Source organism: Lactuca serriola, chromosome 4 (assembly GCF_051521515.1).
Source record: "Lactuca serriola cultivar US96UC23 chromosome 4, Lser_US96UC23_V15, whole genome shotgun sequence".
Classification (NCBI taxonomy): domain Eukaryota; kingdom Viridiplantae; phylum Streptophyta; class Magnoliopsida; order Asterales; family Asteraceae; genus Lactuca; species Lactuca serriola.
Genome location: NC_136411.1, coordinates 167574566 through 167590997, shown reverse-complemented (window position 1 = coordinate 167590997; position 16432 = coordinate 167574566). Strand labels below are relative to the sequence as shown.

General features: G+C 34.2%; 1 protein-coding gene and 1 long non-coding RNA gene across 7 annotated transcripts; one reads left to right on the top strand and one right to left on the bottom strand.

The window, feature by feature from the left end:
* The first annotated feature begins 1010 nt into the window (after positions 1 to 1010).
* LOC145102903 (uncharacterized) lies at positions 1011 to 3029 on the top strand. 3 transcript variants are annotated; one of them, XR_013706296.1, is made up of 4 exons: positions 1011 to 1408; positions 1768 to 1924; positions 2017 to 2181; positions 2850 to 3029. It is a non-coding gene; the product is annotated as an uncharacterized LOC145102903 (long non-coding RNA). The 3 variants fall into 3 exon arrangements; XR_013706295.1 differs by lacking the exon at positions 2850 to 3029 and adding an exon at positions 2522 to 2724; XR_013706294.1 differs by lacking the exon at positions 2850 to 3029 and having other exon boundaries at positions 1012 to 1408; positions 2017 to 2724.
* Positions 3030 to 6351: 3322 nt separating this feature from the next.
* Positions 6352 to 7837, bottom strand: LOC145102902 (PRA1 family protein F3-like). Of its 4 annotated transcripts, none has more exons than XM_079040417.1 (2): positions 7164 to 7837; positions 6352 to 6565 (listed from the first exon to the last, which is right to left on the bottom strand). In XM_079040417.1, exon 1 carries the CDS (start codon positions 7710 to 7712, stop codon positions 7167 to 7169), a length of 546 nt encoding a protein of 181 aa, XP_078896543.1. In that variant the 5' UTR covers positions 7713 to 7837; the 3' UTR covers positions 6352 to 6565; positions 7164 to 7166. The 4 variants fall into 4 exon arrangements, with proteins under 4 accessions (XP_078896543.1, XP_078896541.1, XP_078896542.1 ...); XM_079040415.1 differs by lacking the exon at positions 6352 to 6565 and adding an exon at positions 6601 to 6737; XM_079040416.1 differs by lacking the exon at positions 6352 to 6565 and adding an exon at positions 6601 to 6712.
* Between the last annotated feature and the right edge of the window lie 8595 nt (positions 7838 to 16432).

Genomic DNA, 16432 nt, shown 5'->3' with positions numbered 1-16432 from the left:
TATTTATTTTCCATCTTTAGTGATATCGACGTTTTCATCATCACTTCTTTTTCGGTCTTTCAACTCCGTCAAATCAACACCACAACCCACTAAAGATGAAGAGACAGTAGGTTATGGTGTTGGTTTGCCAGAGTTGAAGTGCCAAAAAAAAGGATGGTGAAGATGTCGATGTTACTAAAGATGGAAAAGAAATAGAATATGGGGAGGATGAGAGATGAAATGGTAACCGGTAAGACCCAAATTAAATTTCTCAAATGTGGTTTAAGGTTTACGGTGATGAGATATATATATGTGGGGTATATTAATTTTTTTAAATATATAAAAAATAAATACATAAATAAGAAAATTATTTTAAAAAAATAATAATAAGGGAAAAATAGCCTTTTTAGGTAAAACAGGGACCAAACGTGTAACAAAAATAAACAGTAGGGACCATCCGAGTTTAAAAAAAAATTAATTAAAAATAAACAATATGGATCATCCGAGGAGATACAAATATGTGTGGTCTATTAATTTTTTTAAATATGTAAAAAATAAATACATAAATAAGAAAATTAATTAAAAAAATATTAATAATGGCACAATAGTTTTTTTAGGTATGACAGGGACCAAATGTGCAACAAAAATAAACAGTAGGGACCATCTAAGTTAAAAAAATAAGTTAGGGACCAAAAACACAAATTCCCCCAAACCACTTGGACCATTCGTGTAATTTAATTTTTTACTTTTCGTTTTGTTCATATTTCGGTAACTATTTTTTTTGTACACATCTAGGTAACGAATTTGTTGAAAACGTTTACATCTAGGATTTAACCTGCTATAGCAGGTCATAATGATCATATGTGAACACTTCAAACAAATTTGTTACCTAGATACGTAGTTATGTACAAAAAAAAAAAAAAAAATTACCCAGATATAAATATACCGAAAAATTAATTATACCGAAAAACTAAATACCTTAATATTATTAATAATATTAAGTAATATTCCCCACCTACCACTTATCTATTTCTTCTCCTCCCACCGTCTCTTCTTCTATAGTGGTCTTTGTCTTTCGGATTGTACCATTTTTATCTACTTCAACTCGCTTCACTCTCTTCTACAAGTGCAGAATCACCCTTTCTCAACATAGGTGACGGTTAACCGACTGGATTCTTCTGATGAGAGTGAGAATCATGAAAAACAACAAGAGCCCGCACAAAAAGATCCACCATTGAAGGGTTTCGGTGAAGAAAGAAAATTATTGAGAAGATTGATGGAATTAGAATCTGAGAACAGGGCGAGTTTAATCAAGAATCAAGATACCAAAGAGAATAAGAAAGAGGAAGATGGTAAATTTGTAATATTGGATGGTAATAAGGGCAAAAATGCCGAAGGGATTCATTATAAAATGTCTACGCCTTCACAGGTACTTCCATTGGCTTCTTCTCCTTCAAAAAGAGGATCTAATATTTGATATTATTTTATTTCTTCTTCTGTAATAGTTGAATTTACAGAAGATATTCACATCCGATTCAATAATTAGGGTTTAGTTTTCAAATATATTTTTGTTATGATTTTTTCCAAATTTGAAATTGGAAATCTGATAATCAGAGTACCTGTAGGTAGTTGAACCATTCTATCTGCTTGATTTTTCTTTCAATTCCACTTTCATGATCATTGATGAATCAATTACTTGCATACATAATATGTTATGAGTTATGTCCCAACCTAAACCTGCAAATATCATATTTGGTGTTCTGAAACTCTCATTTACTTGTGTCAAAGTTGTACGTTGTTTTGAGGACAATGATATTGTTCATGTAAGTGGGCAAGTTGATCCCAGCTCAGACATTGATGTCATGAGACAAATTTACAGTATGCTTGAAGAGAAGGCGTTTTGGAATAAATACATCTGCTAAATGTGATTCGTTTGATGTTAAAGGTAATATACTTTGCGTTTTTTTGTTCATTATCTTAACTTATTGTATGTTTTTGTGTTGAGTGAATGTGCGTATGATGGTGTATTTTTTGTAGGTGCTGGAGTGCTATAAGAGAAAGGTAATTGTTCACTTAATTAATGGATTATTTGCTCAAGTGTTGCATTTATAGGATAATTAGGGCTTTTTTGGTTGAAGAACAAACGATTGTAAAGAAGGTGTTGAATATCCACAGGGAAAAAAGAAAAGTTAATGTGAAGAGGTAGAGTGTAATCGGACCTATGCTTTCATTACTTCTTTAGATTTTTTTTTGAACTCTATTTTGGTTTCTGTTTTTGTTGTTTTCACTTTAAAATTACTTTCTTATAAATTCATGCTTCAGATATTACTTGCATCCAAGATTAGTGTTTTCATACTCTTTGAGAATAATTATAATTAGAAAACAAAACAATAAAATAAAATCAATACATTTATCCATTTTGCTTAAAAACAAAAAATTAATTTCTTTGAAGATTCCTATCCCACTATATTTTATACCTCTACGATAGCATTGGTTGATGCAGGTGATATATGTGGTTTATGTTGATTTCGTATACTGGCAGGTAATTTAGCTTACACTGGACCTCAAATGGAAAAAGTTACTCTATTTTATTAAGAAAAAGGAACGATAAATTACTTGTGCTTTAATGTTGTTGCTCATTGCTATCTTCTTCTTTTATTGAGACATTATGCATAGGGGTATTTAATATTTACTTTATGTTGTATTGACAATTTTGAATATAGTTCCTTCCTTATATTCCCTTTTTTTCTGAATAGTACCGAAAAATCTATGTTCACAACTCCTTCATGAAATTTTATAATACTTAGAGTTGTATTATTTGCAACTTTCTTTCCAATTTCTTAGTAATGGTCATAACTTTTTCTTGATAGATCTCTTCTTCAATAAAAGAGCCACAATTGCTTTCAATATCTTTCTGTGACGAAGCTAATAGGATAACACATTGGGAAAGTTATAAAGATATGACAATTTGTGATTTTATTAATTGTATACATACTGGTATGTGAAAATCAATTACATGATTCTATATATTGATGTATATGTGTTTATTGTGGCTTTGATATGGTGTTTATATATTATTGGAAGCATACGTCTACAACGACTCACACCCAGAAAACACAAACGCTTTGGCATATATAATGAACCCGTTGTTCATGCATAAATATATAAAAAATAGTCTCAGATACTAACATGTTTTACAATTGAATACGTTCTAACCCTCGCAACGCGGGATCCTTCCCTAGTTATAATTTAATTTAAATTATAACTAGTAGATAAACATAAACTACAAACATATAATAATAAAAAAGTAGACTGAAATCGACAATTAAACCTTCAACTCTATTTTTGTGCAAATGAATCGTGTTATTCCATATTTAGAGTAATTGATAAAGATAAATAATTGGGTTGCAAGTTGTTTGTATAAAAATAATAAGTCAAACAACTTAGTTTTTATCGCATGGGCTGAGCCCAAGTTTAAAAGTTACGGATTTTTTGTAAAAGAATTTTTTTAAGATGTTTGTCGAAAAAATGTATTTCTATTCATAGATTTTGGTCCATATCTTTTTAGAGAAGATGCAACACATGTTTTGACATATGTGCCCTTCTAAAAAAGAAACATTATGTGAGAACATGTAGATGTAAATGTTTTCCTACTCACAAATATAAGTGCTAAAAATAGTTTTTCCAAAAAAAAAACAAACACCATCTTTAGGCGTTTTTTAGAAATTTCCTAATTTTCATACCAAAATTCATTTTGAAATCTCTCTCGATCAAAACATACAATACAACAACGGCTTCAAGTACCCCTAACGAAAACGCAAGAATCAAAGAATTCTCTCTTGATCATTTTATTGTATTAAACCCGATATTTTTTTTGACAATATAACAACTTTTCCAGTGTACTCTCTGTTGAGTTTAGAAAAAAACAGTTTAAGGATCGTTTAAGCTCAAACGATAATATTAAGTGTTGAATGATAAGTAACATAATAGGATCACAACAATATTTAAAGAACAATGCAGAATTAAGAACTATGATTACAGTTTGCAAGCAAAGGAATAATCAAATGAAAACAACACAAGTTCGGCTAAATGATATGACGTGTATTTCACTGCTAATTAATACGTACTTATTTCATATCCCCTAGTAACCTATTTATAGTACACACATAACTTGTCATACAAAGTGAAGGCATGCTTAGGCCATGAGGTATGGATGTGTCTTCACGCATAGGAACACTATGTGGATCCTATGTGCAGGAGATGTTCACTAGTGAACACTGCTCCCAATGGGTGTAGTGGTGGTGAGGATTGAAGCTAATTACGGGTTCTCACATCAGATCAAAAACATTTATTTGTATCCCTCTTCTGGTTGTCTTTTTATCTCTCTTGTTCACTAGTGAACAACACCCCCTCCCCTCTTTATCTCTCTTGTTCACTAGCTAAGCAGTTATCGCGGTCCAAATTTCAATAACGGTCACATTCCACTATTTGAAATCGCGGTTATCGCGGTGGTATAGCAGTGGTATAGCGGTTTTTTAATATTATGTATAATTTATATTATATATTTATACAAAATTTATATATTTGATTATTAATACTATATGAAATTAATATCATAAAAATTCATATAAAAACATAACATAATCTATATATAATATTCTAATATAGTTATATGGAAATTAAAAAGTGTCAAAATGTCATTACAGCTCAAGTCGTTCGTGGTTTCCTAAGTACTGAAACAGACGAGAAATGGAAGTTGTCATTTGTTGATTTGTAGTTTATAATTAATTATATTTATTATTTGGACTTATTAAGACAAAAAGTGTAGTGGACTAGTTAAAAAAATAAAGATTTAATATTGAAATAACACACAATCGTTTTTTTCTTTGTCAAAGCAGCCCAATATGTACGAAATTGTAAAAGCGGGTGTAGCGTCGCTATAGCGCTGATGAGTTTTGCGGTAAATAGCGGTCAATAGCGCCGCTAATAGCGTCACCGCTATTTGTAAACGCTATTTCAAAATAGCGGTTCAGTAACACCGCAAAATGTTATAGCGTCGCTATAGCACCGCTATTGATAGCATAGTTCACTAGTGAACGACACCCCTTCCCCCCCCCCCCCCCCCCCCCAAACAATAGTAAATGTGTTGCGAAAATGTATGATGATGATGAATAATCATTTTCACCCATAAATGAGATGTTCAGAACATACCTTATAGCCTTAGGTTTGGTGGACAATACACATAACTTCACCCTGACAATATATTATAAAAGATTGTACATGATAAATAATTCGTTAAGCTTCAACTTATGTGTTAGACACACCAAAGTTCTGTCTACATGTCTTCAAGGATGATTCTCTCCAACTTTGTTTCACTCTCCATTTCTCCGACCTTTGCTAACACACCAAGACACAATCTCTTCGCCAGTCATGCATTAACTCCTTCAACGAGGAGTGGCTGGCATACTTCGATCTTATAATATCATCGATCACACACTTGGCAAAGTTCACCATCAATGAAAGTGATATCAAAAAGCAATGATTCCAAAAACTCTATGAGTGGAATATATGGTAGTTTGAAGTTTGAAGTTGGAGTGTATTTTTCAGCTTTGACATTGAACTTTTTGGCAATTCATTCAAGTCTTCGGGGTTGATGTCTTTGAAGTCCGCATAAGTGACTTCTTCTTCTTTCCTATTCTTCTGTATGTTGCATAGATAGAAGTCGGCATGTTTAAAGCTTCGTTTTTTTTAACGATTTTGTTTTTCCTTTTAGAGTGATGAATATGAAAGTCTATAAGCCAATTGAACTCTTGGGGATTTCTTTTCTTTTCAGGAATTCTTTGATCCAACTCTCTAAAGACTTTGGAAAACACAACATTAACTATACTCTGACAAAATCAAATCAGTGCAACATAAGACTTGTACGGAAGATAGTCTTCGTTAATCTCTTTGAACTCTTGCTTCTTGACTGTGTTTGATGAATCCAAAGATGAAATATCTGATTATTACAGTTTTTGGATCCATGGTTCCTTCAACATTATTATTATTGGGGAAGAGGCCAGAAGTTGGTGAATGGAGTTAGGGTTAGGTTTTGTATAGGATAAAATTGTTGCATATCATGAAATAAATATTGTTGTGTGAATTTAAAAGTAGTTGTTGAAGGTAGGGGAGTGAGAGAAGAGTAAGATAGATGGTAATTTTGAAGGAAATTAAGCAAATGTGGCCATAAGTTAAAAGCTTATCCTAATTTTTGGCAATTTTTGTGATTCTCTAAGATATATCATATCATATATCAAGCTTTATTTACAAACACAACCCCTAAATTCAAATAAAACTAGTGCAATTGTCCTCAGAGTTTACACAAAGGAAACATATTAAATCTGAAATCACAAAATATAACCTATCAACTTTTTTAAAGTTAATACATTTTAAATCATAAAAAATTATTATCTTAAAAAAACTTACAAAAGTGGACAACAAACCACTAGAAAAATACACATGATACCAACCATATCTTTTAAACAAATAAAAGGATCTTGCAATGCATTTTTGTAGTAGCGTTGACTGTTGATGAGCCATTAAAAGACTAGTAGAACAAAAATGAGTTGTCAAGAGTAGGAATTAGGAAGGGCAATTTGGTCAGATTTAATACGGATTGCATAGTAATGAAGTTGGTGGACAAAGAAATCATTGGTAGGCACCACCCCAGCAGATAAAAACAACACAGAAAAGCCTGTAGTTGGGTTTGATACAATTAACTACAACAACAGACAACAAACAAAGTAATAAATCAACAAGAACAGATTAGATGTTTTGACTAATTTCCTAGCCTGTAATTCAATTCTATCAAAGGATGCTTCATGTCTTTTTTACCCTTCAAATCAAGTAGCTATAAAAAAAAGTTCATATCCTGATCTGATTGCCACTGATTACATGATAAAATGTGCAGTGAAGAGTGTAGACTCAACCTGAAGGTATGGCTTGAGCAGAAATGGAGAACTTAATTTCAGTGGAAGGAATTGAAGTTTGCTTTTCACACAAATGGACACAAATAGCGACATAGGTACAAAAGATTCGTGCCAAAATTAACGAGTAACAGAAGCCAAGAAAACGAATCAGTAACAAAAACAATCAAACAAACAAACAAAGAGTTGCAGATTATACGCAAACTATTTCGAATCTACCTTCTAAGACGAAGAAGATGCCAGATAGCCACCTGCCTCATCGTCTAAGGATAAATCATGAGTGCTCCTGAAAACAGCGTGAATCACCACAACAGCCAATCCGACAAGAATCGATGAAATTATATTCATCGTTGCGCCGGTCAACAACAGCAAAAGTATCGTCGCAACCGATAACACCACAAGGACCACGCCGTCGTCAATTGTACGGTGGAAAATCACCAGAGGCTCGTCACGGAGGAAGTAAAGGAACAACCAAGCCGCCATCATCACCACGAATACAATCAACGAAACCGGATGCCATAACAGACTAAGAAACAAAATCACCAGCACGAGTATCGCATAGTTCATACGGAAGTAACCTATGTTTGTTTTGATTCGTGAAAACGCATCGGAGACGCCATGAGGAAGGTCAACCGAACGGAAATTGAACATCTCTTTCCAGGAACGCCGCGTGCCTAATCCAGATTTTATGCGTGCTTTAGCTCGAGAGAGGTATTCGAGATTTGAACCTCCGCCTGATGACGTCGGAATCGTGCCGTACGTCGTCATTGCCGCCGGTGATCTGAAGAAGGTTTCCGGGAAGGGCAAGGGCGTGGATTTTATTGGTAGTAGACAAGTAATTGGGGAGTTCAAGCTGTCGTGTATGCTGGATAACTATTTGCCGTATTGCGACAACTGATGGTATCTTATTAAGGACTTAATTACAAACCGGTTTCTTTATAATCTTTTTTTTTCGAATTTGATCCCTATAAAATGTTCTTTAACTTGTTAATTCTTAACGATTCTATATTAATCGACTCCTTTTGTAAAAATGCTTTTTTTTTAAGTCGACTAGTTTTGCAAACGTTTTTATAGACCTGACAATGGGGCGGGTTTGGAGCGAATCGACCTTGATCCAAACCATTTTAACAAATTTCAAAATCCGATCCAAACTCTCTCCGTAACCCGCAGGGTTTTAAATAATCAAACCCATACCCTTATCCACCGAATCAGCAGATATCCAAACCCGCCCCGTAACCCGTAAGTTTTTTGAATAATCAAACACATTTTACTTAAATCATAAAATCACATTTATTAAATAAAACTAAGTTTTGATTTAAAAAACACATTATGTACTCGAGGACTTTCTATTGGAATTAAAATCATTATTTTAGTTACTTCCAATTGGTTTTTAATCGTCGATTGCATTGATAAAGAATAGTAATTACAAACTTTAGTCCGGTTGATAAATGACTTTATTGATTTATAAATTAAATTGGTGATTACATGATGAAATATAAATGAAATGAAATCATGACTCTTGGGAGAAGACTGGAAGTCTAGAAGTTGAGTCATCGAGTTCTATGTAAAAACAATTTAGTCTTTGGCCTTTTCTCTTTGGACTTCTGATTGGAATTTAATGTAAACTTTAGGCAATATCAAATATAAATTTATATTTCCAAAATTTATATGGGGCGGGTTTTAAACGGAGCGGATCGGTAATGATCCATACCCGACCCTTTTAATAAAAGGGTTAGCGGGTATGGGTCGTTAACGGGTAAACGGATCAAAACTATGCTCCAAACCCATATTATTGTTAAGGGTTTGGATCGGATCAGGGTCAAAACCCGTTCCATTACCAGGCCTACGTTTTTATCATCCAAAAAGCTCACAAAATTTGAAAATGAAATTTTAAAAAACTAATAGATGAGCTTTTTTAGAACTAAGTTAATCGACTCCTTTTTGTAAAAAGTGCTTATTTTTTTTCTTAAGTCGACTAGTTTTGCAACCGTTTTTATCATCCAAAAAGCAAGCTTTTTTATAACTAAGTCTTTATGGAGCTTGTTAATTAATAACCTCTTGTCATAAGTTTTTTCAATGATTTAGTGAGTCTAATATCTTTTCAATCAACTGTAGACAAACAATTTATATAGGATCCCTACAAAAAAAAAATTAAAAAAACTTTTATATTATGGACATAAAATAAGTTTTTTATTTATAAGCCTTTTAATTTACATATATAGAAGGTGCCTGAAATATTATATACTAAACATCAAGAAAGCATGGATTATTCTACACAATTGTTTTCGGTGTTAACGTAATCTCATCTAAAGAGGCAAACACGTAGTCATTGACAATCCTCTCAATCGGTGACGCAAGCCTGTGGTGCATGTTAATTCACTAGGACAATACCGAACACATAAGATAATTAGTGATTCAGCAAAAGAGAAAAAAATGTAAAATCGAAGATCATTTGTCACTTACTTGCATATAAATGTATAATCAATGATAGATGTTAGATCATCATCTTCTTCTCTATTGTCATTCTATTCTTCAACATAAATCTTTTAATAAAGTTTTTACCCATGTTTTGAAAACCAGACCGTTTGACCGGTTCAACTGGGAACCAAGGACGGATCTAGTATGGTGCCAACGGTGGCACCGGCAACACCTATTTTTTCCCGACGTAGTGCAAAATTTTCGATTTTTTTTCTTTTTTCTACTATAAAATGTGTCACCAGCAACACCTACTATGGATCGACAACACCTGTTACGGACCGGCAAAACCTACTACAGAATCCTGGGTCCGTCCCTGCTGGGAACCGGTCCAGGATCCAGTTCTTAAAGGCTAAAAAATCGGTATTCATGTGAACCGGTAAAAATTGGCCCGGTAAAACCGGGAACTTTAAAAATATTTATTTTTTTATTTTTTGTATTTTTTTATATAATTAAAATTAATAATAATATAATTATGACATCATCCGGTTTTTTTCGGTTTATGAGACCAGTTGAACCAGTAAAACCATCGAACCAGCTAGACGGTCGATTCGGTCTCTGGTTTGTTTATATTGCAGTGATTATTCTTGCTCGTCCTCAATGTTACTATATATACAAAACCATATGCAGCTCGTGAGTTCTTATCTAGCTCATTCATGAGTACTTTATGTACCGACCGAATGTAAAGTAGTTTCAAAAATAATAAAATGCATGCACGAGAAATGTGGGGAAAATGACTTAAGAGGGTAACTACCTTTTATCCGTGTTCACATATTGGCAACTTCTTCTTTTTTGTACATAATAAAGCAACTAACTTGTTTTAACCGTTTAAATTACACCAATATTACCGGCTAATACCTGTTTGAATCGGTAACTCAAAGGGAAAATGACTTCGGAGGGTAACTACCTCTTATCCGTGTTCACATATTGGCAACTTCTTATTTTTTGTACATAAGAAAGCAACTAACTTGTTTTAACTGTGTAACATCCCAAAAATCATGACCAAAAATTTCATTTTTAATTTAATACTAAAACCATAATTGTCAAACCATTAATTTAATACTCCGGCATCGGGCCCTGTCTGGCATTGAGCCCCGCTCGGTATACAGATCTGTCTCTCTTAGGCCCCGCCTGTCTCCGGGCCCCGCCCGCTAAACACATATAATCATATAACATGCTACCACATAAAGAAACATACTCTACTGTATCCCTGTCCTAAGAAACATACTCTGCTAATAATGAGATACAAAACTTCGTCCGTACTCAGCTAGTTCCAGCCAGGGATTCAGCAGTGCAAGGTGAGTCTCCTCACTGTGTGAATGGGTCTAAGGCCACAATGCCAGCTCATGTAGTCTATGAGTAGGAAGACTCGGCGGTTAGCCCTAGGCATTGTATGCTAGTATGTTATTCCAGACCAAGGTCCGATGTCGGGCGGGTGTCCGAGGAATGTTTGCATGTTAGATTATACTTGTTGTGTGTGTGATACTTGTATGTTCCTGGTATGGAGGTGAGTGTGGGTGAGGTCCCGTATCTCATCACCAGTTGAGTACGGACGATGTTCTGTATCTCATTATTAGCAGAGTATGTTTCTTAGGACTAGGATACAGTAAAGTATGTTTCTTTATGTGTTAGCATGTTATATGATTGTATGTGTTTAGCAGGCGGGGCCTAAGAGAGACAGATCTGTATACCGAGCGGGGCTCTATGCCAGGCGGGGCCTAATGTCGGGCAGGGCCCGATGCTGGAGTATTAAATTAATGGTTTGACAATTATGGTTTTAGTATTAAATTAAAAACGAAAATTTTGGTCATGATTTTTGAGATGTTACACAGTTAAAACAAGTTAGTTGCTTTCTTATGTACAAAAAATAAGAAGTTGTCAATATGTGAACACGGATAAGAGGTAGTTACCCTCCGAAGTCATTTTCCCTTTGAGTTACCGGTTCAAACAGGTATTAGCCGGTAATATTGGTGTAATTTAAACAGTTAAAACAAGTTAGTTGCTTTATTATGTACAAAAAAGAAGAAGTTGCCAATATGTGAACACAAGTAAGAGGTAGTTACCCTCCTAAGTCATTTTCCCATAAATATGAAGCTAAAACTTGAGAACGATTATATCACTAGTCCGCATGGATAATGGTCGTTTTTGGGTAAATGGACATTATGTCGTTATCTAGGTATATGAGTCTAACATTTATGGTCATTTTGATGAATAACTTAAAAAAACAAACAAGTCAACTTAATTTCAATCACATTGGGCATTTTGATCTAAGTTCATACAATTTATTATTTATTAATATTTTCATTCGGTCAATCGTTGAATAAAATCAACTGGAAATAGGGGAATCGTTTGCTTACCAATGTCAGTAATTGATAATCACACGATTCGAGCATTTAGTTAATCAAGTTGGGTTGAATTGGGATTTTTAACTTATTTAATTAAATATTGAACCCGAAAACAAAACAACCAACACATTACCACCCGTAAGACCATAAGACAACGTGTTATGGTCACCTCGTTTTTTGCAGGGAGCTGATGTGGCCCATTTGGACCCAACCCAAAACACTCTGCCACCTGGGTCTTAGGGCGTCCCTACCTTTTGAAGACACAATATGTAACATCCAAAAAATACTAGATAAAAATTTTTAATTTTAAGTCAACCAAAACCATCAAAAGTATAACATTGTGGAAAAATAGTTATCAGAGTACAATCCCAAAATCATAAATACTAAACACGGGTTGATGCGATGCGATCATGTTAGAGTCTTCCCTTTTGATCCGGAAGTACCTGAAAAACATTTAAATATAAACGGTAAGAACAGAGCTTAATGATTTCCCCAAAATACCACATATCATCCATAAACATCACACATACATATAATATCAATCTAAAAATGTAATGGGTCTATTTCACCCGTGAGTCCCTTCCAACATGTTGAGTCCTTTTCGAATCCATGAGGCTCTTCCGACTCCCCGAGTCCCTTTTGAATCCTTAGGTATCTTTTAACCGATACGGGTCTATGTCACCCTTACTAAGCATACAGTCATACTAGCAAGAGTCACGAAGACAACAAGCACATACAAGCATATCAGTAAGTGTCACGAAGACATCTACTATCCTACAACATAATTCAGTGGGTCGGCATTAGTGCCTTCGACCTACAAGTACAGTGAGGAGACTCACCTCAATCTGATGATAAAAAAATCACACACTCAATTTGTTGACACCATGACTCATCACACTAAACATAACCAAAATCAGCCCTAATTGTGATTGGTGGCATCGTTACAATCGGATCAGTTATGTTATGTTGATGCGGTTTGAACAATTGCATTGTTACGATCTAAAAGAACTCACTATCATTGCGATTGGTTAAATATGAAGTTGCTTGGAGTGAATGGAAAATGTGTGGTTAATGTTCATACGTTGCAATTCTTTTCTCCTTTCAATTTCAAGAACATTGATTATGGGATAATCCTTTTGTAAAACACCAGATCTCACGAGAATGCTTATGTCTATTGTTGGTGATTTTCACAAGTGTTAAAATTAAATTTGAATAGGTTTGTGATGAAATATTTGGATGATATTTTGGTATATAGTCGAAGTGAAGATGAGTATTTGAAAATATATGGCAAGAAGGAGAAATATCCATTTATGTTCTTAACGTGTGTCGTTGCGAAGGTGGAAGTGTTGATTGATCAGGTCCAACTTGGAGCAATCAAGTTCTGGACGAGCCCTTGGAGTATAAAAGGTTTCAACATAATAACTAGACAAATCCCTAGTTGTTTAAAGGGTATCATTGTGTGGAGAGAAGATGTTCAACAGTCTTGAGGTGCTTAAATTTGGTAAAGGAAATGTGATGGCCAAAGCACTTTAACATCATTATACATTACTTGTTTCCCTTAATGTTCGATTAGAAATTGAGATTGATTTCATGAGAACTTCTAAGTCCAAGCGAATGGTTAGTTAGAAAGAAGAATTGATTGATAATGTTAAAACTGATTTTAAGAAAGGCAATGATTTAAGATATCTTTCATTTAAAAGAAGAGACTAGCTTGGGAGGATTGTATGTAAGGTTCATATGGAAAAATATTTTTATGAAGCCCTTGCTGAATTGAGGACAATTCCTTTTGAAAGGGGAGGGGATGATGCAAATGCGATAGGTAGTCGCTTAAGTTCTAAGCCTTGTTATGAATACGAATGGTTGGAGTCCGAAAAGTATGTCGGGTGGGAATAGGCTTATGAGTGTGAAAGCAGTTTCGTATACAAAAGGAGGCCACGTTGAGATTAGAACCGGCTAGATGTGATCGATCGTAATCCTTCACAGTCACCAGTGGTTATTCGATGCGAACCTCATAATAAGAAGCGATGCGAACCAAGGAGTATTATTGGATGCGAACGATGGGTGGATGCGAAAGTTATTTGGTTGCAATTGAGAATCTCGTACTTGGATGCGATTCTCGCAATGGGTCCAAGTGTGATGCGAGTCTCGGAGTGCTATCAGTTGCGAACACGAGCTACTTCAGATTATGACAGGTTGCGAATCTCGGAACCCATTGGGCTTTTATTGACATGTGAGTTCTGATGGGTTGGTATAAGTTGTTGGGTGTGAAAGCTACTTGGGACCAATGGTAGAATGGATTTACATGGTTGATTGCGTGGATTTAGAGTTGGAAGATTCTATAGACACTTTGAGTTATTTTTAGACTTTATTTAATAATTTCCATTTTATTTAATAGGTTCCTTTTATTTATTAGTTTCCTTATTTTTGTAATAGCTTGTAAGGATATAGATAGCCCTTAGCCAAACCTTTTTCGGGATATATGTTTTGTTGAATACTGAAATAAAGAACTTTGTTTCTTTTAAGTTGCTTACCCGTCCTTTGTCAATTCTAGATTGGGTTTTCTAGGTTGATTCGAACTCAAACAAATAGGTCTCGATTTGTTTTCATCGATACTTAATCTATAGGTTTATATTGTTTATCAAATCTATCTTTTTTTGTCGATTAAGTTATCTTTGTTCTTGTTTACTTATGTTATTTTTTGAATATTCGTTGCTAGGGGCGAGCCTAATAACCATAAAACCGAACCAAAACCAAATTAATCAATATAACCGAACCATTTTAAAAACCGTTGGTTCGGTTTCTAATTTTTGTTAACCGATAACTAACTGTTCGGTTATGGTTTTATAGGTTAACCGAACCAATATTAATCGAACCGCTAACTTTATATTTTAATAAGATAAGATATACAGATATATAAAAATCATAGGTTATATATAAAATAATATTGTCAAACTTATTGAAGAATCATTTATAATCGATTAATCCTCACTTATCAGGAGACGAACGAGCAATCAAACCATCAAAGGTAAAGGTTGATCATGCAAACACACACAATCTTCCAATCATGCATTGAGTTAGATTATTGATTAATATTGTAATTCGTAATCGGCAAATTCTATAATTTGTAAACACTATTCATAATTAGTTTAATTTTCACACTCATAATCCTAATCGAAGAATGTGTTGACTTTATAGTCATATTCGAAGAATTTTTTGACTTTATAATCAAGACTTCTAGGTAAGTTAAGTTTTTGGTTCTTCTTGACTCTGTGATATATTAAGAATGAATTTTTTGAACTTTTTTGGCTTTTTTTATTTACTATTTTTTGACTTAATCACATTAAATGTATATGAGTGATTGTTCTGTTTATCCAGATAACACATAATATGAATGTTTGGCTCTTTTAATGTTAATACTCCAATATATGAAATTAGTAATGTCAATTTTTTTAATGTTTTATATTTTTAATGAATGTTTTTTATTTTGAATGTGACTATGTGTTATCTCACTCTAAGTATCAAATGTACACATTTTATTCTATTACTATAAGCTAGGTTACAAACATTGAAGCCAAAGACTATTTTATATACTTTTTTTCATTTTTATGTCAATATACTCTTGCCATTTATATTATTTTGAACATTATGGTTACCCATTATTAACCATTAACAAAAATTGTTAACTGAAAAAACCATTAACCATACCCAATGGCTATAAAAATATATTAACCAATCATAATGGTTATGGTTCGGTTTTAACTAATAATCGAATCAAACCGCCTCATACACACCCCTATTCGTTACGTTCATAAAACCAGAAAATGTAAAAGGAAGTTACTCCCCCTATAACGCTTGTTTCATGTATTATTTATTTCTCTAATATTTAGGGTTTTAGACTGGGACTCGGCGAGTTGGGAGCTCCAACTCGTCGAGTAGTAATCATTATAGACGAGGGATAAAGGGTCTACTCGACGAGTTAGAAGGCCCAACTCGACGAGTAGGTGCTGGATAGGAAAACCCTAATTTTCAAGGTTTTTACCCTATCTTCTGGACACTACATGGACTCGGCGAGTTGGTTAGGTTTTCCCGATCTTTTGGACACTACGTGGACTCGACAAGTTGCTTAGCAACTTGGTGAGTTGACTCGAGTTTTCATGGTTTCTGAGTTCTGAAAGAACTCGACGATTCAGTAAGTTGTACTCGACGAGTTGGGTCAACATGGATTGTTGACCTTGACCGTTGACTTTGGCTTTGACCAAGTTTGACTCTTGAGGGTATTTTGGTCATTTGGTATTTGATGAAGTTAGCCACATGGTGATTGTAGGCAGTTGAGTTTGGAGCTGTGAGTCGGGATTTGATCATATCAGTTCAACACTTCTTGAGAGGTGAGTCTCCTCACCATACCAATGGGTCGAAGGCACCAAGACCGACCCATTATTGCTATGTGATGTGTTATTTGATTATTTGTTATGTGGTATGCTAGTTGTATTTGTGGTGCTTGCATGAAAGACCTTGGGGGTTTCCCGAGGCACTTGGGTGTAAGACCTTGGAGGGTTTTGTGACAACCCGAAATCTCTATCTTGTAAAGTCAATCAATACAATCAAAAGTCAGACTTGTTTATGTTACCTTTTTGCCTTGTTAAGGGTTTTTTTGAGAGTTTCTAAGCC

Coding starts and splice junctions, on each gene's coding strand:
- LOC145102902 (XM_079040417.1), bottom strand. CDS start 7,712: ATGACGACGTACGGCACGATTCCGACGTCATCAGGCGGAGGTTCAAAT.